General features: G+C 36.1%; 4 protein-coding genes and 2 pseudogenes across 4 annotated transcripts; all 6 read left to right on the top strand.

The window, feature by feature from the left end:
- The first annotated feature begins 960 nt into the window (after window positions 1-960).
- On the top strand, window positions 961-1905 carry LOC113587116 (olfactory receptor 51I2-like). Its single transcript, XM_035534347.1, has one exon. The coding sequence runs from the start codon at window positions 961-963 to the stop codon at window positions 1903-1905; it is 945 nt and encodes a 314-aa protein (XP_035390240.1).
- A 2192-nt stretch (window positions 1906-4097) lies between these two features.
- Window positions 4098-10734, top strand: LOC113587115 (annotated as a pseudogene).
- Window positions 10735-11871: 1137 nt separating this feature from the next.
- LOC113587133 (olfactory receptor 51I2-like) lies at window positions 11872-12837 on the top strand. The gene has a single exon (XM_027025664.2). It carries the CDS (start codon window positions 11872-11874, stop codon window positions 12835-12837), a length of 966 nt encoding a protein of 321 aa, XP_026881465.2.
- A 1616-nt stretch (window positions 12838-14453) lies between these two features.
- Window positions 14454-19807, top strand: LOC113587121 (annotated as a pseudogene).
- LOC118242571 (putative gustatory receptor clone PTE03) lies at window positions 19808-20758 on the top strand. The gene has a single exon (XM_035534346.1). It carries the CDS (start codon window positions 19808-19810, stop codon window positions 20756-20758), a length of 951 nt encoding a protein of 316 aa, XP_035390239.1.
- Window positions 20759-23954: 3196 nt separating this feature from the next.
- Window positions 23955-24905, top strand: LOC118242570 (putative gustatory receptor clone PTE03). The gene has a single exon (XM_035534345.1). It carries the CDS (start codon window positions 23955-23957, stop codon window positions 24903-24905), a length of 951 nt encoding a protein of 316 aa, XP_035390238.1.
- Window positions 24906-26840: the final 1935 nt, after the last annotated feature.

Raw genomic sequence — 26840 nt, 5'->3', positions numbered from 1 at the left:
ATATATTTTAAGATTCGTAAGCCCTGGTATCAAAATAAAATTATATATTTATCTCATTGTGCTGATCTTAGAAAATATATTAAGAAAATTTACTAGCTAAAATATCTAAGGGAGCCAATATTTATTGTGGTAAATAAACCTTGACAACCAATAGATCACTGTGTAATTAATCCAGAAAATCAGGCATGCTAACCTAACTGCCATAACTGTTTTTTTTTGTTGTTTTGTTTTGTTTGTTTTTTACTGCTTTGTCAATAAAAACGTTTTAAAAAAGACATTGACCAGTTTGAAAATCAAATGTCATCATAGTGTGTCTGCAAATGTAAACGTTTGTGAAGCATGTTCATAAGAACAAAATTATATTACTGGGTGGACCTGTAAGAAAAGAAAACTAGAATGAGGAAGAATGCTGAATGTTTGTAGATTTCTGTCACATAATATAATTTTTACCATGAGAAGGTATCCATAGAAACATACCACTCATCTCTTATTGTGACTTAGAACAAATAATGTTTTGAGATGATTTTCCTAATATTAAGACCAATGATCTGAATTATATGTTTTCTGTGTGCTTTGCATGTTTTGGAACTGACACACAGACTCCCACTTGTTTAGGTCTCCCAAAGAGTGATTACACTGGGAGACTGTGCAGGTGGGATTTGGATTGGCTTTTAATGTCTGAAGTATAAAAATAACATGCAATACTAATATGCAGTTCATTTAGATGTCTGAAATGATGGACCTCTGATCTTTTTATATCATACAACATTAAACTTTGCTGCAAAGTATTTTTCCTAATACGTAATGTTAATCCATGTTACTTAATGTTAATTCATTCATGTCATCTGTGACTTATGCCTTGTAGGTATATACTTGTTATACATGCATCTGTCTACTTGCACTGCATAACATTTCTTACCCTCCACTGTAGGTTCTTCAAACTTTGAAACAAAGTTTGCAATGGATTATAACTTCTCCATATATGCAACATCTTTGACTTTGGAATCACTGGACCTGCTTCCATGTTATGTTTTGCCAGCATTCATATTTGGAATCCTTACATATGGTGTAATTTTGCTCTTTAATTTCATCATCCTGCTGACAATTGCTTTGAATCGCAAACTTCACAAGCCCATGTATATTCTGTTATTTAACTTGCCTGTAAATGACTTGATGGGCGCGACAACCTTTTTTCCTCAGCTGGTGTCTAGTATACTTTTGCAGACTAGAACAATAACCTACTCTGCATGTTTCATACAAGCTTTACTGGTACATCTATATGGGGTTGGGTCATTAGTCATTCTCAGTGCAATGGCTTATGACAGGTATGTTGCCATATGTTTCCCACTGAAATATAACTCTCTGATGTCCTCAAGTAACTTGCTGAAAATAATTATCATTATGTGGATGATAGATTGTATTCTCATTGGTTTTCTACTTGCTCTTAACTATCGCAAAGAGATTTGTAGCACAAAAATAGTAGATATTTTCTGCAATAATCCATCTTTAATGAGGCTCATTTGTGGGGACATAAAGTTGAATAACTATTTTGGTATGTTTACAATAGTTTTTGTCCAAGGTCTGTCACTGATGATAGTATTATTTACATACATTCAAATCTTATTTACTTGCATTTCCCGAAGGCAGTCAGATGCAAAAAGTAAAGCAATTCAGACGTGTGGTACACACCTAATGGTTTTCTTATGCTTTGAGTTTAATATACTCTTTACTCTCATAGCTCACAGATTTGAGAATTCATCTCCAAACTTACGAAAGGCCTTTGGTGCATCTGTAATGATATTTCCTCCTATTCTTAATCCTCTCATATATGGACTGAAAACTAAAGAAATTCGTCAAAACATTTTTTACTTTTTCCACAAAACATTCTGGACCAAAAAATTGTAAACCTAAGTGAGTAAAGAAAAATTTCCATGTGTGCAATTTTATAGCATCAATAGATAAATTGAATATTTCATTCTTTACTTTGGCTTGCGATTGTATTGTTGGGGCCTAGGATTTGAAAATAATGAAAGTAATGAATGACATGATGCATTTGCAGAACCTGTTTCATGTTATAAATGTTATATAAATGTTTGTTCATATATTTACATTTTATTGTAATATTACTCATCAAATATGTCACTATTCAGGTTTTCCCTAAATTTTGAATATTATACAACTGCTGATATTTCTTATTACTTAGCACTGTAAGTAGGACATACTGTAGGAATAAAAATTAAAAGGTGTAAAGTCCCCCTGCTTTCTTCCATAATTAATTTTTTTCACTAAGTAGAATTTCCATAGTTCAACTACATACTTAATTCTTGCACCAAACATGTTCTCACTGCAAGCCCTTGAGATTTTTGTATGTTTTAATTTGACACTTATACACAGCATGACAAGTACTAAATAATATTTCGTGATATATTTGATTTTGTTTTGTGTCATATTAATAATAATATAGTGTACCTTCATGAATACCATTTTACACAAATGCCTTGTGTATTTACATTCACAAAGCAATTAATGTAACAGGCCTTGGGTTCTGATATAACATGCAACTCTACACAATTATATATTTTGCCAACTACCTACAAATACCAACTCTTATTGATATTAATGATTCTTTGGCTCTAAAGGTCCTAATAAGAATGCAGTTTTGTCATTTTTTGAGGACTGAAACATAAAATATTACTTCTAATTTTAATAGAATATTTTTATCTATTTTTAACAGAATAATCTGTTAAGTAAAATTGGCAAAATATTTTGATATGTCAAAAATTGTAATCAGCATCGGTCAATCAGTGATCAGCAGATTTGTCTCAGGTTTAGCATTGACCAATCGTAATGAAACTTAAATGTCATGTCTCATTAAGGATTCTCTTAGATTCCCTAAAGTTTCAGAATATTTGTCACTAGTGGGGCACTATTCATGAAAATCACACATATCTCCTACATATTTTCATGAACATAATATTGGATTCAAATGATTCTTTGCAACTTTGCAATTACAAGTGTCTTTAACTTGTAAGAAAAATCTGTGGACTCAGTTATTAACAATAAATGTTTACATTATGTACTGTTTTGTGCTTTGCGCTTACTTTCTTATTTTGTAAAATTACCTTGTGTTTTTTATGGCAATATATAAAGCTAATCTTTTTTTAAAAATGTATTTATTTAATTTTAAAAAATGTATTCTGTTTTGTTTTTTTTTTTTCAGATTTTGATGTGATACTTTCATTGCATTGCCCAGGTATTTTACCTGGCATTGGCAAAATATGTTTCTGGCTTCTGGGCCATATTGTGCATCATAATATAAAATATCACAGTGGTATTATGTAATATCAAAAGGCATTTTCTTAAACTCAGAAAACCCCATGGCCATTGTCAATGCTTTCCTCGATCCTCGATTGTCATCTGCCTGCACTTAGCTGTATCTGCTAGTTAAATAATAATTGAGCTTGGTGTAGTCCATGCAGAAATGGAGTGAGTCATCAGTCTTAATAAGTAATAAGCCCAGGGACTGCTGCCTTCTGCAGCTAAGAGCTTCAGTAAATCACTTATTAACAGAAATAGTTCAAAGTAGAGTAGCATCTCCCCTATCTTGTTTTAATCTAGTCCTGCACAAAAGACACTGTAGGAATGTATCATGTAATACAAAAGGAATGTAACGTAACACACACAGTTCAACACAACACAGTAAGACACAATTCACCAGAAATCAACTGTTCATATAAATTCTGTTGCACAAAACCATACCACAAAAGCAACTATAAATCAGTTAGTAGCTATATTTACAAATGAGGTCTGTTGTCAAAGCATGCATTTTCTTAGGCAAAAACAAATCAGCTTAAGTTGCATCAATATTATTTTGGCTTGCATTTCAGTAATATCAGACTCAAAATATGCTTATTTGCCATTTAATTGAGTTTTATGAAAGTATTCTCTGAATAACCATGTAACCATGAAACTGAGCATTGGGGAATGGAATAGGCTTGTTGCCTAATGTCTGACTTATAAAAAGAGCACACAAGGACAAATTACATTAACACTCTGTTGTAGGTTTATTAAAACTTGATACATAAGGGGACCTTAACATGGCTACTTATTTTTCCATATATACTACTCTTCTGACAATGGAACCATTGGACATCCTACCATCAAATATTTTTCCAACATTTATTTTTGGAACCCTTACATATTGTGCTATTTTGCTTTTTAATATGACAATATTGATAACAATTGTTCTGAACCGGAACCTTTACAAAGCTATGTATGTACTGTGGTTTAATTTGACAATCAATGACATGGTAGGGGCAACATCCTTCTTCCCTCAGCTGGTGTCTGATATATTGTCACAGAATACAACAATCACCTACTCTGCTTGTTTCCTGCAAGCTTTCCTGGTACACATATATGGAGCTGGGTCTCTTCTCATTCTCACTGCTATGGTTTATGATAGATACATTGCCATTTGTTGTCCACTAAAGTACAACACCTTGATGTGCCCAAATAACGTGTTGAAAATAATCACAATAATATGGATCCTAGACTTTAGTCTGATTGGTTTACTACTTGCCCTGAACTTCCGCAAAGAGATCTGTGGCACTAACATAGCAGATATCTGCTGCAATAATCCATCTTTGATGAAGCTTGTATGTGGGGACATCCAGTTGAATAACTACTATGGACTGTTTATAACAGTTTTTTTACAAGGTGTGTCATTGCTGTTTGTGTTGTCATTGCTGTTTGCTCACTCTATACCCCACAAACCTACAACATGGTCAGCCACATGGAAATGCACCACATGTGAAGTACTCTATGCATTTTTCCATCAGTCATATTTCCATATATATATTATATATTCAAATATACACACATGCTGAGGTTCATTACTCTTTAACATACACATAATCCAAATGTTATTACCTCTTTCTATTAACATCCAACCAGGATGACTTCTGATAACACTTCTAGTGTTAACACTTCTAGAATTCTATTCTATATATAAGCTTCCTATAAGCTTCCAACGTCAGGAGGAATGATGACATCATGTATTTGCGTTCTCAACTGCTGTCGCGACACCCATGTTCTGCTTCAATCCACTTCGTATTTATCACCCGGTTTCACTCTCCCCTGCCCATCAGTCAGCATCCTCGTTGACTGTGCGGGACCTTCTAACCTTGTTCACAGCTTTTCTGAAGAATACTGTACCTAGATTAGCTAACATCTGTGAAACCATCATTGGGTCTATTGAACAAGATCTTACAACTGACCTGGGTTCACGATGCAGATTTGAATGTTGACCTGCATTAGTCCGCTTACTCCTATGCAGAACTGGACCAGGCAATACCTCTGGCTTTAGACTAAAGTCAGCAGTCACTTCCCCTGTATCTGCTGTATCTGGTTCAGAAAACGTCCTCACTGCTACATCCAGATTAGGATCCCCTGAGCCAATCTGATCCATATGACGACTCATGGCTGAAAGATTTGTGCCTACCAACATCACCCCTTCCTCAAGGTTCTCCAATTCAACCTGCAATTCATCCACAGGCACAGATTCCACGACTTGCTCTCGCTTTCCCCTCCAAGGGGCAGGACTAGGGGAATGAGTGCAGGGATGTATATCTACTCAATTAATTATTTTTATTGGTCCTCCCTCCACTGAGTCCACATTCATCCCCTGCACGTCCACTCCGCGAGAAGGAACAGCCTGCCAGGCATCCTGGATTTTGTTCCTGCCTGGGGGTCGATTCTTCACATACACACACTGACCTACATCAGTGGAGGGGCAGTACACTTTGTTCCTCTGAATGGCTATGCGTTCAGCTGCTTTCTGTTCAGAATAAGCTTTGGCTCTCTCATGTGCCTCTACTGGCACTGATGTATCGCTAGCCAATTGTGATTAGGCACAACTGCATCTCTTCCTAACAATGCATCAATCGGAAGATGAGGATCCATTCTCAACAGCAAGAAATATGAAGAATACGTTGTAGTCGCATGTGGAGTCACATTATATGCATAGGTCAATTCTGGTAAATGCTCTGGCCATCTGCGTTTCTTCTCTGGAGGAACATCCTGTTGAATTGCTCACTTTGGGCATTCTCAGTCAGGTGGGACGGTGTTGTGTGGCTTCTCTTAACCCCCTACAGCTTGCACAACTCTGCAATGACCTCGCTTTCAAAATTCCGGCCTTGGTCAGAGTGTAACTCCTCAAGCACGCCATAGTGAATAAACAACTCTTTTAATAGAATTTTTGCAGTCGTGTCAGCTTTTTGATCTCAGGTTGCAAAAGCCTGTGTGAACTTAATGAAAACATCTATAATTACTAAGACACTCTCTCTCCCATCAGATGCTGGTTCGAGTTGGGTAAAAATCTACAGCTACTACCTCCAATGGTCTGGTAGCTAGAAAAGACTACATGCGTGGATGTATTTTGGGATGAGGCATTTTGGTCAAAACACGACATTGGCATTTCTTTACCCACTGCTTGACCTCTTCATACACCCCTACCTAAAAACACCTACAGTATAGTAGTTGGAGCGTTCTCTCTATGCCCTGATGACCCATAGAGTCATGCACACTCTCAAGCAGTTGTGTATTCAACACTTCTTTCCCCTTTTCCACCAGGTTCTGAACACACTCAGCACCGGATCCTGTTGTTGAAAAACCACTAACTCATTCTTGGCATACCCAGGTACCAGGCTTCCCTCAGCCATATCTGTCTAACTTCACACCTCTCTATCTATCCTATCTCTAACTCTGGGTCAAGAGTAGTCCCTCTACTCGTTAAATTGCAAAAAGCCATACAGTTGTCATATTCACTATCCTCCGGATCAATCTCGGTCTCCCCTGCCGACGGGTACCTAGAGAGGGCATCTGCTGCAGCATTGCACCGACATGGACAGTACTGAACATCAAAGTCATATGCTGATAGCTGTGCAACCCATCATTGTTCAATGGCTCATAACTTTGCAGTATTCAGATGACATAGTGGGTTATTGTTCGTAACCACCAAGAACTTTGTGCTCAGCAGACTCCTAAATTTCTCTGTTATGGCCCATTTTAAGGCAAGGAGTTCCAACTTCATACTGCTGTAGTATTTATCATTTTTCTCAGCATTTCTTAACCTCTGACTCACATAAGCCATCACCCTTCTCGCTCCATCTTGCTGTTGATACAAGACAGCTCCCAAGCCCTGACTACTTGTGTCAGTCTTGACTAAAATCAGCAAAACTGAGCACAGGTGCACTAACCAGCTTCTCCTTTAAATGATCAAATGAAGCCTGACACTCTGTGTTCCACAGGCTTACCATCAGCTCATTCACTCTGGCTGAGGGGCCCATTTTCAGACAACAACTTACTAAATCATGTATGGGACCTGCGATCAGTGAAAATGGTTTGACAAATTATCTGCAGAGCCCCAAAAATGATCGCAGTGCTTTCAGCATCTTGGGCACCGGCCATTGTGCAACAGCAGACACCTTTCCTGGGTCTGTCGCTATACCTTCAGCTGAAATCTGATGTCCTAAAACGATAACCTTATCCTGGAGAAAATGACATTTCTCCACTTTCGCTTTAAGCCCTGTCTCCTGCAGCCGTCTCAACACTGTGTCTAACCTCTCCAAATGCTCTGGAAATGTCCTAGAAAGTACCAAAAATATTGTCCAAATATATGAGCATTATTTGGAAAATTAAGTCAGTCATGGTCACCTGCATCAACCGCTGAAACGCTGCTGGCCCATTGCAGACTCCCATAAGAGTCTAGGTTTTATGTTCATATAAACCAAAAGGAGTGGTGAATGCAGATTTATGCTGATCCCTTTCTTCAACGGCCACCTGATGATAACCACTAGTGAGATCAATAGTGGAGAAAAACCTCACTCCACGCAAAGCACCAAAACTCTCATCTATTCGTGGCAGAGGAAACCATCCACCTTCTGTACCACCACCACTGGTGAGGCATAGGAGCTAGAGCTGTCTTGAATAACTCCTTTTTCCAATATTGGAGAGATATAATTCTTGACTTCTTTATACTGAGTAGGTGGAATTCTATGGTATGGGAGGTTTACCAGCACGTCATCCACCAGCTTAATCTCATGTTTCACTGTCTACGCATACAGTAGATTGTCAGCTCCCACAGCAATAACATAAGCTTATTTGTCCTGCAATGCTTTTACCTTTTAGCTTCTTGTTCCATTGTGCCTCCTACATCTAGCTTACTCATTATGCAGGGTATAGCTGTCTGCTGATTCTGAGGGTTCTTTACCACTAGAAACCCACAATCTGGGATCTTCATTCCCATTGCCTCTACTTCCAACTCTAAATATCCTAAGTAGGGGATATCTAATCCATTAGCAGCTGTTAATCTGAGCCATCCTGCAGTTGCCAACATATCTCGTTTCCCCACCCAACTGCTGATGAAAAAACTCCTCCATCAGGCTGCTCACTTGGTTGCCTGTATCCAGTAAACATGAGGCGGTAACACCCCCGATTCTGACTTCCACTATGGGACAAGTCCCCACAGCTTGCTTTAATGTCTTACTGTGACAAGGTGCGGTCTTCGTGGGCACTGACCAAGGCACAAGAAGTTATCTCCACTTGCTCAGTGCTCTTACCTCTAGATTTAGAAGCCCTTGAGCTTACAGAGGGTTCCTCCCCACTCCACAAATAAGCCTCTTCATGCATTTCCACTTGCAAAGAAGAAGGCCTATCCCTCACATATCTACGGAGCTCTCTTCACAAAGTGGGATCACAAACCTCTTCCACAAACTGGTCTCTCAATATCTGTTTCATGTTAGATACCACATCAGGTGCCCTTACTAAGAGACTGTCACAAGAAATGTTAAAACTAAAGTAAGTCCTCTCCTTCTCACTGCTTACGGTTATTGAACTCGTGTAACATCTGCGGACCATTACATCTATCACCAAAGGCTTCCTGTAAGTATGTGAAAAGATCATAAACCTGATCAATTTTGCTATCGCTTCGTAACTGAATTTCTTCTAATGCAGCACTTCTCAGTAGTGACACAACAAAATCATACTGATCACTCACAGACTGATTTTGTACATGGAGCACATGCTCAACTTCTTCAATGATGTCCTCTACAGATCTCCCATCTCTAGCTAAATCACCAGAGAATGGTGCTATGTGTCATTCCCTTGGCACATAAACATATGAATGATCTGTGCCCTATGTAAAGAGTCATTAGTCTCCATGGTCATCACATGCTTTCTATTTAGTTCCTCAATCTGGGCTTGAATGTCTGTTACTCTTTCTTTGGCCATGACCAAGACTAGTTCCACACCTTCATCTAGATGTTCTGGCATTTTAGAAAGTTCTGTACATGCGAAACTTTGCAAAGGTTAATGTTTATGGCAATCCTCTGGACTCCATGAGGAAGAGTTTTTGTAGACAACCTTCTCTGTAGTTCCCTTGGCCTCTCAGACTGTGTTACTCCACAGTCCAATGGCTGGTTCCTCGCATGCCCTCTTCCACTCGCCTTGGCTCCTCATCCACGATCGTCTCCGCTCCACCTTCTTCAGCACTACCACCCTATTGATCTGTGCCTCCCCACACATAAGCTGACATTAGGCTAACTGTCAGAACGACTACCCCACTCCTGGTATCACTTTGTAGTCGCTGGGGAAAGAAACCACACAGATGGCTTATGAACACTTTTGGGTCTTTATTCCAACAGATCCCACTGACTGGGATTTTGAAAAAGATTATAAGGAAAAAAAAACTTATAAACAGAAAATCACGTCAGTCTATTACAGGGGATACATAAACCTGGGACATCAAAAATGAAACATTCACCTCTCTGGTGAGCTTAAGTCAGGAACATGTAAACAAAATAAAGTTTTCACTCAGCTGCTTGTGCACAGCGCTACTCTACACAGTACTCACTTCCAACCTGCGAAACCCCTAAAAAATATTTCCCTCTCTCCATCAGACATGGTCCTAAATAGTCCACTCAAAACACTTCAACAAAATAACAAAACAAAATAACTTCTACCCAATGGAACTCGATCCTCCTAGCTATGCACACTCCCAGTACCCAACTTAGCATGATACCATGTGCTAACATGGAACAATCAACATACATGGGCCAAAACGCTACCATAAACCCTCACGGAATAATAGTGCCAACCTGTTGGAGTTTGAAACACATGCAATAATCATACACTCCTGGACACATTTATACTCTACCGCATACCGAAATGTTCACACACTCACCTCTGCTCATACCCTTTGCTCTAGAAAACCTTTCCGTTGCTGACTTGGGCAGAATCTTACTTTGTACCCCACAAACCTTCAACATCGTCAGCCACATGGAAACACGTCACATGTGAAGTACTTTATACATTTTCCCATCAGTCATATTTTCCATCAATATACTATATGGATCCAAACATACACACACCCGGTTGCATTTACATACATCCAAATCTTAATCACTTTCACCTTCAAAACTCAGTCAGATACAAAGTACAAGGTAATCCACATGTGGCACATACCTAATTGTTTTTTTTTTATTCTTGGAGTTCAATGCATTTTTCACCCTAATTTCTCACAGATTTGATAAGGTATCCCCATCCACAAGAAGAGCGTTTGGTGTTTCAGTTATGATATTTCCTCCTTTCCTTAATCCTCTTATATATGGATTGAAAACAAAGGAAATTCGACAGAAGATCATTTTCTACTTCCAAAAGAAGATATCCCCAGCATAAAGAGGAATTACCTGCCAGTGTGATGTCTAATAATATTAGTTACTTCCATCTTCATAAAAGTTTCAACAGCTTAAAAAACATATTTAAAAATAATTGGATCATTTTCTTCTGCAATGTAATGGTCTTTCTTTATAATATGTTTAATATATGGTATATTTAATATATAGTATATATTTATAAGGTTTTTAAGTACATGTACAAGATTTCACACTTCTGTTAATCTGAAGAATTTGAAGAATCTGAATATTGTTAATGACATCAGATCCTGAATGATGTGTTGTATCATTCTAGGTAAAATAGCCAATAATTCTTGTGGTAAATAGACCTTGATAACCAATAGATCACTGTGTAATTAAACTAGTAAAGTATTGTCAGTGAAGTCCTTGTTTAGAAAATCAGGCATGCTAACCTAAATGCCATAACTTGTAATTTTTTTTCCTGCGTTATCAATGAAAAATGTTTAAAAAAGACATTGACCAGTTTAAATATCAAAGGTCATCATAGTGTGTTTGTAAATATAAACTTTTGTGAAGCATTTTAATAAGAACAAAATTGTATTATTGGGTGGGGCTGTAAGAAAACAAAACTAGAATGAGGAAGAATGCTGAAGGTTTGTAGCGTTTTGTCACATGATATAATTTCTACCAAGAGAAGGTATCCATAGAACACACAACCCATCACTTATTGTGACTTAGACAAACAAAGTTTTGAGAAAGAAATTCCTAATATTATGGCCAATTATCTAAATTATCTGTTTGCTGTGTGCTTTTATATAGTTTGGAACTGACACAGACACCCACTTGTTAGGTCTCCCCTAGAGACATTACACTGGAAGAAAGTGCAATTGGGATTTGGTTGGCTTTTAATGTCTGAAGTATAAAAATAACATGCAATACTAAAATGCATGTCTGAAATGATGGATCTCTGATCTTTTCCTCTCATACAATACTAAACTTTGCCAAGTATTCGTCCTAATACTAAATGAAAGTCTATGTTAATTATTGTTAATTCATTCATGTTATCAGTGACTTATGCTTTGCAGGTGTATTCTTGTTATACATGCATCTGTCTATTTGCTCTGCATAACATTTCTTACCCTCCACTGTAGGTTCTTCAAACTTTGAAACAAAGTTTGCAATGGATTATAACTTCTCCATATATGCAACATCTTTGACTTTGGAATCACTGGACCTGCTTCCATGTTATGTTTTGCCAGCATTCATATTTGGAATCCTTACATATGGTGTAATTTTGCTCTTTAATTTCATCATCCTGCTGACAATTGCTTTGAATCGCAAACTTCACAAGCCCATGTATATTCTGTTATTTAACTTGCCTGTAAATGACTTGATAGGCGCGACAGCCTTTTTTCCTCAGCTGGTGTCTAGTATACTTTTGCAGACTAGAACAATAACCTACTCTGCATGTTTCATACAAGCTTTACTGGTACATCTATATGGGGTTGGGTCATTAGTCATTCTCAGTGCAATGGCTTATGACAGGTATGTTGCCATATGTTTCCCACTGAAATATAACTCTCTGATGTCCTCAAGTAACTTGCTGAAAATAATTATCATTATGTGGATGATAGATTGTATTCTCATTGGTTTTCTACTTGCTCTTAACTATCGCAAAGAGATTTGTAGCACAAAAATAGTAGATATTTTCTGCAATAATCCATCTTTAATGAAACTCGTATGTGGGGACATAAATTCAAATAACTACTTTGGTCTTTTTGTTATGGTTTTTTCTCAAGGTCTGTCACTGATGATAGTATTATTTACATACATTCAAATCTTATTTACTTGCATTTCTCGAAGGCAGTCAGATGCTAAAAGAAAAGCAATTCAGACGTGTGGTACACACCTAATAGTTTTCTTATGTTTTGAGTTTTATGCACTCTTTGCTCTCATCGCTCACAGATTTGAGAATTCAGCTCCAAACTTACGAAAGGCCTTTGGAGTGTCAATAATGATATTTCCTCCTATTCTTAATCCTCTCATATATGGACTGAAAACTAAGGAAATTCGACAGAACATTTTTTACTTTTTCCACAAGAAAATTAAACCTAAGTGGGTAAAAAAAATAGATTTTTCTATGTGAAATTTTAGAACAACATATATAAACTGGGTCTTTTATTCTTAACTATGGCTTGTGATTGTATTGTTGGGGCCAAGGATATGACATCAGTGAAAGTAATGAATGAATTGATAATTTTGCAATGCACCAATTTCATGTTATAAATGTTATATAAATGTTTGTTCATATATTTACATTTTATTGTAATATTACTCATCAACTATGTCACTATTCAGGTTTTCCCTAATTTTGAATATTATACAACTGCTGATATTTTTTATTATTTAGCACTGTAAGCAGGACATGCTGTAGGAATAAAAAATTAAAAGGTGTAAAGTCCGTCTGCTTTCTTCCATGATTTTTTTTTCACTAAGTAGAATTTCCCTAGTTCAACTATATACTTAATTCTTCCACCAAACATGTTCTCATTGCAAGCCCATGAAATTTTTGTATGCTTTAATTTGACACTTAGACACAGCATGACAAGTACAAAATAATATTTCTTGATATATTTGATTTTGTTTTGTGTCATATTAATGCCAAAATCTTAATGTGACACTAATGTAATCATGCAATATTTCAATATTACTTTAAAGACAAATATATTCGTCAATTATTGTTTTTATAGTATACTTTCATTAATACCATTTTGCACAAATTCCATGCTTATGTAGATTCACAAAGCAGTTAATGTAACAGGCCTTGGGTTCTGGTATAACAGGCAACTGTGCACAATTATATATTTTGCCAACTACTTGACCAGGAAACAGGACATAAGATTCATATTGAATTTTCAAAAAGTTTTAGGGTCCAAGCATCATCCTCCACGATGGTTGTTTTGCTAATTTGCATAATATGCAAAACCTACATTTGCAAACTAGTCCTAGGTTTTTCACCTGACCTGCACAAAACTGGTGTTCTCATATCTGCAGGAGTCTGTTCCTCAATAGATACCAAAAATATTTTGATATTTCAAAACAGGATGACCACCATATGCAAATTCATCAAATATGTCAGAAATTGTGATTAGTATTGTTTAGTCAGTGATCAGAAGGTTTGTCTCAAGTTTAGCATTGACCAATCATAATGAAACTTAAATGTCATGTCTCATTAATGATGCTCTTAGATTCCCTGAAGTTTCAGAATATTTGTCACTGGTAGGGCACTATTCATGAAAATCACATATATCTCCTACATATTTTCATGAACATAATATTGCATTCATTTTTTGCAACTTTGCAATTACAAGTGTTTTTAACTTGTAACAAAAATCTGTGGACTCAATTATCATCAAAAATGTTTACATTTTATACTTCTTTGTGCTTTGTGCTTACTTTCTTATTTTGTAAAGTGACCTTGTGAATAGCACTATATACAGCTAGCCTATTTTTACCTATTTATTTATTTATTTTTTACATTTTTATTCTATTTATTCAGATTTCAATGTAGTCCATCCACTGCATTGCCCAGGTGTTTACCTGGCATTGGCAAAATATGTTTCTGGCTTCTGTGGCTATAATGTATATCACACTAAAAGGTCAGTGAAGTCCTTGTTTCAAAAACCAGGAATCCTAATCTAACACAAGAAAGCTTTGGGTTCAAGAGGTCCCATCACTGATCTTAAGAGGGAGGACCCCAACATGCCCGTTCTTCTAGCATCTGCCCACTCTGGGGCAGGTGATCCTCCCCTTGCACCTGCTGTTCAGTGAGCGTGCCTCTAACGCCTGACTCACACCTCCCTGTGCACCCTAACCACTATACAGTGTGCCTGCTCCAGATGTGGCACCTGCTGTGTCCTGGCTTCTCTGCACAGGATGCTTCTCTGCCAGACATGGCCCTTACTGCATCCTGCCAGCAACAGGGTGTTCCTCTTCCAGGCACAGTCCTGCAGCATCCTGCAAGCTCTGCTCATCAGAGGAGGCTCACCGATGTGCTGCCTCTGCTGTGCCATATCATATGGACACTTTGTTCTCGAGAGGTTTAGACTCCACCATGCCTCGCGCCTGAGATGGTGTCCCCTCTATCATCTCCTCTACTGCACCCTGCGACTTATAGGCCACCGCCGTGCCCAGCTCACAACATTATTTTTAGTACATATGATTGTGATCTGTCAGTTACATTTTGGACAAACAACCTGGTGACTTTGGGTTTGTATTCTGTACCAGGTATTGCTCTGCCATTAAATCAACTTCATTTTCTTTTGTTATTATTATTATTTGTAATGTAGTGTCTTTCATTTTTGTTCTTGTTCCTTTCAAAATGTTGTGGCATAATTGCCCTACATCTTTCAATTGTAATGCAGTACCATATAGAGACTATTAGAAAAAAAATAATAAATTAACTATAATGTTGGGGAAACTAACTACCTGAATCAATCACAGTTTGGTGATTTCTCTCTTCTGACTAGATGGTCATTACCAGATCAGACGTGTTTCACAGGGAACTTATGTTGTTGGCCTCCCATCCTTCTGGACTGAAGTTGTGTATGCCTGCTTTAGGGAAATTCAATCTGATGTGTATTGTTTCAGAACTTTATTTTTATTCTTTAAGTGCAATTAAACTTGTGGCAGCAGATATTTAAAGTTGTAGACTAGCTTAGCTTTCTCCAACATTTCAATAAGATGTTGCTCCAGATCCTCTGGTATCATATGTGAGGTTTGTAACTAAACCTAATAGACTGAGTATGTGTGGAAAAACTAAAATGTGTAGAATACCTTGTAAGAGATGCTGTGGAATCTGATCTGATACTGCTGCATGCCTCCTTACCCCCACCACCAACTGACAATCCAAATCATCCACAAGGCGCTTAGTGGGGATAAGGTCAAGGCTCCGCGCAAGCTGCTGGAGTTCTTCCAACCACAAGAAGCCATGTCTTTATGTTCTTTTCTCCGTGCAGAGAGGCACAGTCTGGAGCAGGAAAGTGCCTTCCCTAAACTCTTGCCACAAAGCTGGAAGCATATAGTATGTATTGTGGTTTGATCGGCCTTATCCCTTTGAGAGAACGCAGCAGTGGGTGTAAATGAGAAAAAAAGCAAAACTTTCTAGACTTTGGCCTACACATCTATGTATTCTCCACCACCTCCTGGCAAGAACAACACCACCAACCATGCTCACGCCGTAGCGTAGGACTAAAGGGGCCGAATGACTGACAGCGGGCTCTACAGGAGGGTGCTCAAGGAACTTCTTAGGGTGACTCCTGGGGCAATGCACAGGCCTTCCAGGATGAGATTAGCAACCTAAGTATATATAAATGTACCCTGCTGGGCACCAGGTGATAAAATTAAGATCAGCATCTTCCCATAAATATCAATTGATTTTGGTTAAATTTTATTCCTATGTTGTTTTAATCACCAGACATTATCTCAAAGCAGCTTTACTGAATACAATATAAGACTAAGGTTATTTAAAAAGGTATGTCAAAATAAGAGAACAGGAGCTTAAGAAAATATTAAAATAAAAGAAAAAATGTTAAAATGTTTAAGGAAAAAGCTGCAACAATCAAGTGCATTTATTGTAATCATTTAGTATCATCATTAACTATCATCATTTCGGCTTATGACTTGATCTGTAAATGTAATAAGTATTTTGAAGCTGTTAGTCAAGAACAAAAAGAACACATACTGGCAAAGGAATAACTTTTCTGTTGTATTCATTTCTCACACAGGTTTGTAATGGAAGCAAAATTTTCAAATTCTACCTTAAGTTTCATCCTTCAAATTCCCACTTTAGAAATGTGTCATTTTTTTCTTTTACATTTTATTTGTTCTACAGATTTTAATGGAGGCCCAATTTTCAAATGACACCTTTTAAAACAGAGAAACAGAGCTTTGAAGTATTTTTTTTAGAATAAACATTTTTTGTTTTATTTCATGTTATATTTGCTAAAATATATCTAAATAATTCATTGTGACATTCTTACATTTGCTATCATTATTAGCTATTTGTGGATTTTTGTTATGTAAGGCAGCAGTGCTTTGTTCTATACAGCATACCAAAAAAAAAAAGAAGTCCAAAATACCAAAATATGTAGTCCAAACAATGAAGACATTTTCAAGGAATAAAGTAACAAATATGATTCATTTTTATTCCAATATGGAATCAAAGAAAAAAAAATAGTAGATAAACACTAAGATAAAAAATATTTTGGAAATGTGGAATTTCTCTGTTACATTTTTGTTTTTTCCACAGATTTTAATTGAAGCCCAATTTTCAAATGACACCTTTAGCTGGAGCCTTCAGAATGCCACATTTGATGTCTCTCCAGAGGCTGTATATCCTGTCTTCTTCACTGGGACTCTGATCTACTTGTTTTCAGTGTTATGTAATGGAATCATCCTAGCACTCATTTTGACACAACGAAGCCTTCATAAGCCAATGTTCTACATTATGTTCAGCCTTCCACTAGCAGATCTAGTAGGAATCACAACTCTCCTTCCCAGACTGCTGATCGATATTGTAACTCAGTCAAATGTTGTCTATTATCCAACATGTGTGTTACAGGGATTCATTCTACATTTGTATGAAGGTGGTGTATATTTTATCCTGGCAGCCATGGCATTTGACCGCTACATAGCAATATGTAAGCCACTCAGATATCACTCTATCATGACACCCTTTACAGTTGGAGGTGTTAAAGCTCTGGCATGGGGTACTGACATTACATTAGAGGTCGTGTAGTTTGCTCTTCAGGCTAGAGTGCCAAAGTGCAAGACAATTATTGTTAATGTGTATTGTTCAAATATGGCCTTAGTGCAACTCTCATGTGGAGGCAATATTACTGTGAACAATATATATGGCTTGGTTTTGACAGGATTTATGCAGGTTGTTAGTGTGGGTGTTCAGTTATTCTCCTATGTACAAATTCTCAAAACCTGTTTTTCCAACTCTCAATATGATACTAAAATTAAGGCTGTAAATACTTGTTCACCACAAATAATTACATTTGCTCTGTTTGAAATGGTCTCTACCACTGCAATACTTTCATATCGTTTACAAAATGTATCCCCCAATGCACAAAAATTGTGCGGTATAATGACTTTCACAGTCCCTCCAGTTGTCAATCCAATTATATATGGAATGAATACAAAAGACATTAGAAATGCATTTTTTTTTGGTCTTGAAAAAAAAAAAAGGTCACATTCACATAAACCTAATGTGAAAATCTTTATACTTCACCAATATGTAGATTCAATATAAACAAATAATATGCTGGTACAGTATTCAAATGTGTCATCAAAATATAATTAAACAACAATTCTATAGTTTATACAACGAAAGTCATTTGAAATGACAAATTATGCTGTCAAAAGGAAAATATCAAGTATAGCCCTGGTTATTAAAAAGAACAACAGGATATACTGTTCTAAAATCAGTAAAACCAATTTAAAGTTTTATGTGAAAAAAAAACAGTAATAGTAATTTTATTTGTAAAGGACATGAACTGAAAACGATTGTAAATGATTGTAAACTTTGATGTTAGATCTGTACATTTTCTTTATAATTTTAATTCCTTTACATTATATTTTGGCTTTTGATTGGCTTTACATTCAAGGGAAGCTGAGGAGAAACAAGTGGTCTGTTTTAAACCAAGAACCAATGCCTAGCAACTGTATCATTCACATAGTTCCTTTTTTCTTAAAGCCAAGTTTCCTTTTCATAAAAATCCAAATAAATGTATATTTTGTTTAAAAAATAAATTGACAGCACCTCAGAGAATCAAAAGAAGTTTCATCATTCACAACATACTTGTTACTGACTTGCTTGGATTGGTTACAAATGTATCAGCCATAAGATACATGTAATAAGACATTGTTCATGAAATTTAAGTTGACTGAAGGATTCAGTTTCCACAATATTTAGCTTAGCTTGCATATTTTCACTTTAGTCATGCATATATTAATGTATGATGTCGGAAAAAAAAGAACTGTTGATACAAAACATGGAACAGTGTGTATTTTCTGTGTTTATGTTATTAACTTAACATTAAGCCATGCATTCATTATTTTTGTGAATGAGATTGGCCTGGCAATGCATCCTGTCTTTCAATAATGACCTGAAGGTAAAGATGTAACCAGAGCTAACAGTGTGAAACACCATTCAGTATCCAGCTGCATGAAATCTCAGCTATTGTTCCTGGGATCAACTGGAGCCATTCTCACAATTATATATATAGTTATTAATAAATGGGGCCATTGGCCAACCTTTGGTAATGGTGAGTGATGAATGGGAGGGAAAACCAGTTATGGAGACAAACAGACCAACAGAAAGAGATACAGCCAGCACAACCCAACCACAGCACACAGGCAAAAATCACAACATTCACATTAAACTTTAATAAACGTTAGTGCGTTCATAATCACCTGTAGTAGTTTTGTAATTTCAAACACACAACGTTCCAGACAGCTGGAGGCATTTTAGAGATTTTAAACAGATTTTGCTGACGGTTCTCTGGCATTACATGTGAGTCACTGGCATAGTCTCTAGAGGACTTAACTATATATAAATGTGCCATTGTGCTCCACTATTGATGCCACTGGAAGATGTGTGCATTTCATTACTTTACTGGCCAAATAGTCAACTGATGTTGCCTGAAGTTAACAAAGGCTAAGCCAATGGTAAGCTAAAACAAAGGAAAACAGCCTTGAATTATTTTTTTAGAATAAACATTTTTTGTTTTTTTTCATATATTTGTTAAAATATATCTAAATAATTCATTGTAACATTCTTACATTTGCTATCATTATTAGCTATTTGTGGATTTTTGTTATGTAAGGCAGCAGTGCTTTGTTCCATACAGCATACCAAAAAAAAAGAAGTCCAAAATATGTAGTCCAAACAATGAAGAAATTTTCAACGAATAAATTAGCAAATATGAATCATTTTTATTCCAATATGGAATCAAAGAAAAAAAAATTAGTAGATAAACACTAAGATAAAAAATATTTTGCAAATGTGGAATTTCTCTGTTACATTTTTGTTTGTTCCACAGATTTGAATGGAAGCCCAATTTTCAAATGACACCTTTAGCTGGAGCCTTCAGATTGCCAAATTTGATGTCTCTCCAGAGGCTGTATATCCTGTCTTCTTCACTGGGACTCTGATCTACTTGTTTTCAGTGTTATGTAATGGAATCATCCTAGCACTCATTTTGACACAACGAAGCCTTCATAAGCCAATGTTCTACATTATGTTCAGCCTTCCACTAGCAGATCTAGTAGGAATCAGCAGTCTCCTTCCCAGACTGCTAATCGATATTATAACTCAGTCAAATGTTGTCTATTATCCAACATGTGTGTTACAGGGATTCTTTCTACATTTGTATGGAGGTGGTGTATATTTTATCCTTGCAGCCATGGCAATTGACCGCTACATAGCAATATGTAAGCCACTCAGATATCACTCTATCATGACACCCTTTACAGTTGGAGGTGTTATAGCTCTGGCATGGGGCACTGACATTGCATTAGAGGTCATGTTGTTTGCTCTTCAGGCCAGACTGCCAAAGTGTAAGACATATATTGTTAATGTGTTCTGTGATAATATGTCCTTGGTGCATCTCTCGTGTGGAGGCGATACTACTGTGAACAATATATATGGCTTGGTTGTGACAGGATTTATGCAGGTTGTTAGTGTGGGTGTTCAGTTATTCTCCTATGTACAAATTCTCAAAACCTGTATTTCCCACTCTCAATCTGATGCTAAAATCAAGGCTGTAAATACTTGTTTAGCACAAATAATTACATTTGCTCTGTTTGAAATAGTGTGTACTACTGTAATACTATCTTATCGTTTACAAAATGTATCTCCCAATGCACAAAAATTGTGTGGTATAATGACTTTCACAGTCCCTCCAGTTGTTAATCCAATTATATATGGAATGCATACAAAAGATATTAGAATAGCATTTCTGATGGTCTTGAAAAAAATAAAGGTCACATTCAGATAAACCTAATGTGAAAAGCTTTATACTTTATTAATATGTAGACTGATTCATAATAAATAAATAAAGTAAATAAATAAATAAATAAATAAATATATCTATATCTATATCTATATCTATATCTATATCTATATCTATATATATATCTATATATATATATCTATATATATATATATATATACTGATACTGTCTTCAAATGTTCAAATGTGTCATCAAAATATTATTAAATAACAATTCTATTGTCTATTCAAAGAAATGTCTCTCTTCATTTGAAATGATAAATTATGCTGTCAAAATTAAAACATTAAGTATATGAAATATATGAAGTATGAAAAAATGTTTATTCAGTATGTGCCAAATTCAAGTCAACTTGGCCCCCCTTAATTAAAGAAAGAGTTAAACTATTACCTTTACTAAAGCACCATATACAGGGTCTTGTCACCCAGAGGTTTAGTAATAGATTGGTGGACTGCAGAAACTGACGCATAGATCGTTTATTGATTCATATAAGAAATATAATTAAAACATGACTTAATAACATGAATTCAAATACAATCACATCAACAACTAATGATTTCAGTAATCACCTGCAACATACAAAATTCAGTGGGGATAATGTGGTTAAGGGCTACATGTCCTGGGATTACTAATACCCAGAGTACAGTAAGGCACAGCGACCACATTGCCCAAGCTATCAGAAATCTGCGCATATAAAAGAAATCTAATTAAATCCCGGACTAAAAATAAAGCACACTTCAAAATTAAAACAAGAATGCACCTTTTTTTCCACCAGTTTCGCCTCTGTAGTAGCAGCATTAGCACTAATCACCACCTGTTCCAAACACCTTCCCCAACTGTGGAGCACCACCGACAACACTGAACAAACGCTAACAGTAATACCGATAACTAAGTTAAGAGCAATTAAAAATACATGCCATCCATACAGGAAGAAAAGCCAAAAAAAGAAACAAATCAAAAGAAAACTGCAGAGAGAAAAAAAAACAAAACAGTGGCTTTCTCTGATGCACAACAGGCTCAATCCAGTAAAACACCACAAGTGAAATTAAAGCATGATACAATTCCCCATAAACCCTTAACATTAGCCTACCCATTCACATATGTTACTTACTCGGTATACCAGTCTTCTAATCACCTAAAGCCAAACAAGCAGGCACATACATAAATGGAGCACTTCAAAACCAATATCGGGTTTGTAACTCCACCATATGGATGTTCTTACCACCTATCATGACTTGTAATTCAGGACCAAAATCTCCTGGCTCCCCAAAGTAATGTCCTTTATAAAGTTAAAGACATAATTATTCTCAATTACATTAAAACACAGCACAGGACAAATCCTTTGCACCGCAAAACTTCTACAGCCTCAGCCTCAATCCGTTTAAAAAGTTACAGTCCAGGAATTAAAATGAGGGGCATCACAAATTAGCCATATGACATACACCACTCTTATTCAAATGAGAAGAAACAGGAGTTAAATATCTCATGAGATTCCCAATCATGCAGAGGCAGTAACCAAAAAAGGCACGAAGCACACTAAAAGGGATTTAATGTATATGGGTATTACCTGTTACAATAAGATACCTGTAATAAGACATTATTCTGGAAATTTAAGATGACTTCAGTTTCCACAATATTTAGCTTACTTTGTATATTTTCACTCTGGTCATGCATATATTAATGTATGACGTGGAAAAAAAGGAACTGTTGATATTACACATTGAACAGTGTGTATTTTCTGTGTTTATGTTATTAACTTAACATTAAGCCATGCATTCATTATTTTTGTGAATGAGATTGGCCTGGCAGTGCATCCTGTCTTTCAATAATGACCTGAAGGCAAAGATGTAACCAGAGGTAACAGTGTGAAACCCCATTCAGTAACCAGCTGCACTGTTTCCAAACATACATCAAACAAGAAAAAGACAGTAACATTCAGAAAAAGAACATCTGTACATAGTTATACACAACAGAACTTTACTGAATAAACCAGATAAATTGTGCATGTAATGGACATCTCTTGTAATAAATGCTGTGAGTAGCATTCATAACCTAAATGATTCAATGAAACTGACTTTTTTCAGCATATGTTATTATTAAAGCAGAACAGCCAACCGATGTAACTCAATCCATGTTTGTAAAAGGTCAGTTGGAACACACAGGCTGTGTTTGAACATACTACTCACATTCTGATTGGGCCTCAAATCAGTATGCAGTATGAAGACCAAAATTAATTTACAAAAAAGTTACTCAGATGATGTAGTACTCTGGCCCAATATTCCAACCCTGCCTTGGTGCTTATGTCACTTGTTTCGTAGGGTTTCCCTTTGTTCAGTTGTGTGGAATGACTCTGCAACCTTCTTTTGATGGGCTATTGGCCAACCTTTGGTAATGGTGAGTGAAGAATAGGAGGGAAAACCAGTTATGGAGAAACACAGACCAACAGAAAGAGATACAGCCAACACAACCCAACCACAGCACACAGGCAAAAATCACAACATTCACATTAAACTTTAATAAATGTTAGTGCGTTCATAATCACCTGTAGTAGTTTTGTAATTTCAAACACACAACGTTCCAGACAGCTGGAGGCATTTTAGAGATTTTAAACAGATTTTGCTGACGGTTCTCTGGCATTACATGTGAGTCACTGGCATAGTCTCTAGAGGACTTAACTATATATAAATGTGCCATTGTGCTCCACTATTGATGCCACTGGAAGATGTGTGCATTTCATTACTTTACTGGCCAAATAGTCAACTGATGTTGCCTGAAGTTAACAAAGGCTAAGCCAAGGGTAAGCTAAAACAGAGGAAAACAGCCTTGAATTATTTTTTTTAGAATAAACATTTTTTGTTTTATTTCAGGTTATATTTGTTAAAATATATCTAAATAATTCATTGTGACATTCTTACATTTGCTATCATTATTAGATATTTGTGGATTTTTGTTATGTAAGGCAGCAGTGCTTTGTTCCAGACAGCATACAAAAAAAAAAAGAAGTCCAAAATATGTAGTCCAAAAAATGAAGAAATTTTCAAGGAATAAAATAGCAAATATGATTCATTTTTATTCCAATATGGAATCAAAGAAAAAAAAATTTAGTAGCTAAACACTAATATAAAAAATAATTTGGAAATGTAGAATTTCTCTGTTACATTTTTGTTCGTTGCACAGATTTTAATGGAAGCCAAATTTTCAAATGACACCTTTAGCTGGAGCCTTCAGATTGCCAAATTTGATGTCTCTCCAGAGGCTGTATATCCTGTCTTTTTCACTGGGACTCTGATCTACTTGTTTTCAGTGTTATGTAATGGAATCATTTTAGCACTCATTTTGACACAACGAAGCCTTCATAAGCCAATGTTCTACATAATGTTCAGCCTTCCACTAGCAGATCTAGTAGGAATCACCACTCTCCTTCCCAGACTGCTAATCGATATTGTAACTCAGTCAAATGTTGTCTATTATCCAACATGTGTGTTACAGGGATTCATTCTACATTTGTATGGAGGTGGTGTATATTTTATCCTGGCAGCCATGGCATTTGACCGGTACATAGCAATATGTAAGCCACTCAGATATCACTCTATCATGACACCCTTTACAGTTGGAGGTGTTATAGCTCTGGCATGGGGCACTGACATTGCATTAGAGGTCATGTTGTTTGCTCTTCAGGCCAGACTGCCAAAGTGTAAGACATATATTGTTAATGTGTACTGTGATAATATGTCCTTGGTACGTCTCTCGTGTGGAGGTGATATTACTGTGAACAATATATATGGCTTGGTTTTGACAGGATCTATGCAGGTTGTTAGTGTGGGTGTTCAGTTATTCTCCTATGTACAAATTCTCAAAACTTGTCTTTCCCACTCTCAATCTGATGCTAAAATCAAGGCTGTAAATACTTGTTTAGCACAAATAATTACATTTGCTCTGTTTGAAATAGTGTGTACTACTGTAATACTATCTTATCGTTTACAAAATGTATCTCCCAATGCACAAAAATTGTGTGGTATAATGGCTTTCACAGTCCCTCCAGTTGTTAATCCAATTATATATGGAATGCATACAAAAGATATTAGAATTGCATTTCTTATGGTCTTGAAAAAAATAAAGGTCACATTCACATAAACCTAATGTGAAAAGCTTTATACTTTATTAATTTGTAGACTAATTCATAATATATCTATCTATCTATCTATCTATCTATCTATCTATCTATCTATCTATCTATCTATCTATCTATCTATCTATCTATCTATCTATCTATATATACTGATACTGTCTTCAAATGTGTCACCAAAATATTATTAAATAACAATTCTATTGTCTATTGAAAGAAATGTCTCTCTTCATTTGAAATGATAAATTATGCTGTCAAAATGAAAACATTAAGTATATGAAATATATGAAGTATGAAAAAATGTTTATTCAGTATGTGCCAAATTCAAGTCAACTTGGCCCCCCTCAAAGAAAGAGTTAAACTATTACCTTTACTAAAGCACCATATACAGGGTCTTGACACCCAGAGGTTTAGTAATAGATTGGTGGACTGCAGAAACTGATGCATAGATCGTTTATTGATTCATATAAGAAATATAATTAAAACATGACTTAATAACATGAATTCAAATACAATCACATCAACAACTAATGATTTCAGTAATCACCTGCAACATACAAAATTCAGTGGGGATAATGTGGTTAAGGGCTACATGTCCTGGGATTACTAATACCCAGAGTACAGTAAGGCACAGCGACCACATTGCCCAAGCTATCAGAAATCTGCGCATATAAAAGAAATCTAATTAAATCCCGGACTAAAAATAAAGCACACTTCAAAATTAAAACAAGAATGCACCTTTTTTTCCACCAGTTTCGCCTCTGTAGTAGCAGCATTAGCACTAATCACCACCTGTTCCAAACACCTTCCCCAACTGTGGAGCACCACCGACAACACTGAACAAACGCTAACAGTAATACCGATAACTAAGTTAAGAGCAATTAAAAATACATGCCATCCATACAGGAAGAAAAGCCAAAAAAAGAAACAAATCAAAAGAAAACTGCAGAGAGAAAAAAAAACAAAACAGTGGCTTTCTCTGATGCACAACAGGCTCAATCCAGTAAAACACCACAAGTGAAATTAAAGCATGATACAATTCCCCATAAACCCTTAACATTAGCCTACCCATTCACATATGTTACTTACTCGGTATACCAGTCTTCTAATCACCTAAAGCCAAACAAGCAGGCACATACATAAATGGAGCACTTCAAAACCAATATCGGGTTTGTAACTCCACCATATGGATGTTCTTACCACCTATCATGACTTGTAATTCAGGACCAAAATCTCCTGGCTCCCCAAAGTAATGTCCTTTATAAAGTTAAAGACATAATTATTCTCAATTACATTAAAACACAGCACAGGAAAAATCCTTTGCACCACAAAACTTCTACAGCCTCAGCCTCAATCCGTTTAAAAAGTTACAGTCCAGGAATTAAAATGAGGGGCATCACAAATTAGCCATATGACATATGCCACTCTTATTCAAACAAGAAGAAACAGGAGTTAAATATCTCATGAGATTCCCAATCATGCAGAGGCAGTAACCTTAAAAGGCACACAGCACACTAAAAGAAATTTAATGTATATGGGTATTACCTGTTACAATAAGATACCTGTAATAAGACATTATTCTGGAAATTTAAGATGACTTCAGTTTCCACAATATTTAGCTTACTTTGCATATTTTCACTCTGGTCATGCATATATTAATGTATGACGTGGAAAAAAAGGAATCTTTGATATTACACATTGAACAGTGTGTATTTTCTGTGTTTATGTTATTAACTTAACATTAAGCCATGCATTCATTATTTTTGTGAATGAGATTGGCCTGGCAGTGCATCCTGTCTTTCAATAATGAGCTGAAGGCAAAGATGTAATCAGAGGTAACAGTGTGAAACCCCATTCAGTAACCAGCTGCACTGTTTCCAAACATACATCAAACAAGAAAAAGACAGTAACATTCAGAAAAAGAACATCTGTACATAGTTATA

Source organism: Electrophorus electricus, chromosome 15, assembly GCF_013358815.1.
Source record: "Electrophorus electricus isolate fEleEle1 chromosome 15, fEleEle1.pri, whole genome shotgun sequence".
NCBI lineage: Eukaryota > Metazoa > Chordata > Actinopteri > Gymnotiformes > Gymnotidae > Electrophorus > Electrophorus electricus.
This window is presented reverse-complemented; position numbering and strand designations above follow the sequence as displayed.

Coding starts and splice junctions, on each gene's coding strand:
- LOC113587116 (XM_035534347.1), top strand. CDS start 961: ATGGATTATAACTTCTCCATATATGCAACATCTTTGACTTTGGAATCA.
- LOC113587133 (XM_027025664.2), top strand. CDS start 11,872: ATGGATTATAACTTCTCCATATATGCAACATCTTTGACTTTGGAATCA.
- LOC118242571 (XM_035534346.1), top strand. CDS start 19,808: ATGGAAGCCCAATTTTCAAATGACACCTTTAGCTGGAGCCTTCAGATT.
- LOC118242570 (XM_035534345.1), top strand. CDS start 23,955: ATGGAAGCCAAATTTTCAAATGACACCTTTAGCTGGAGCCTTCAGATT.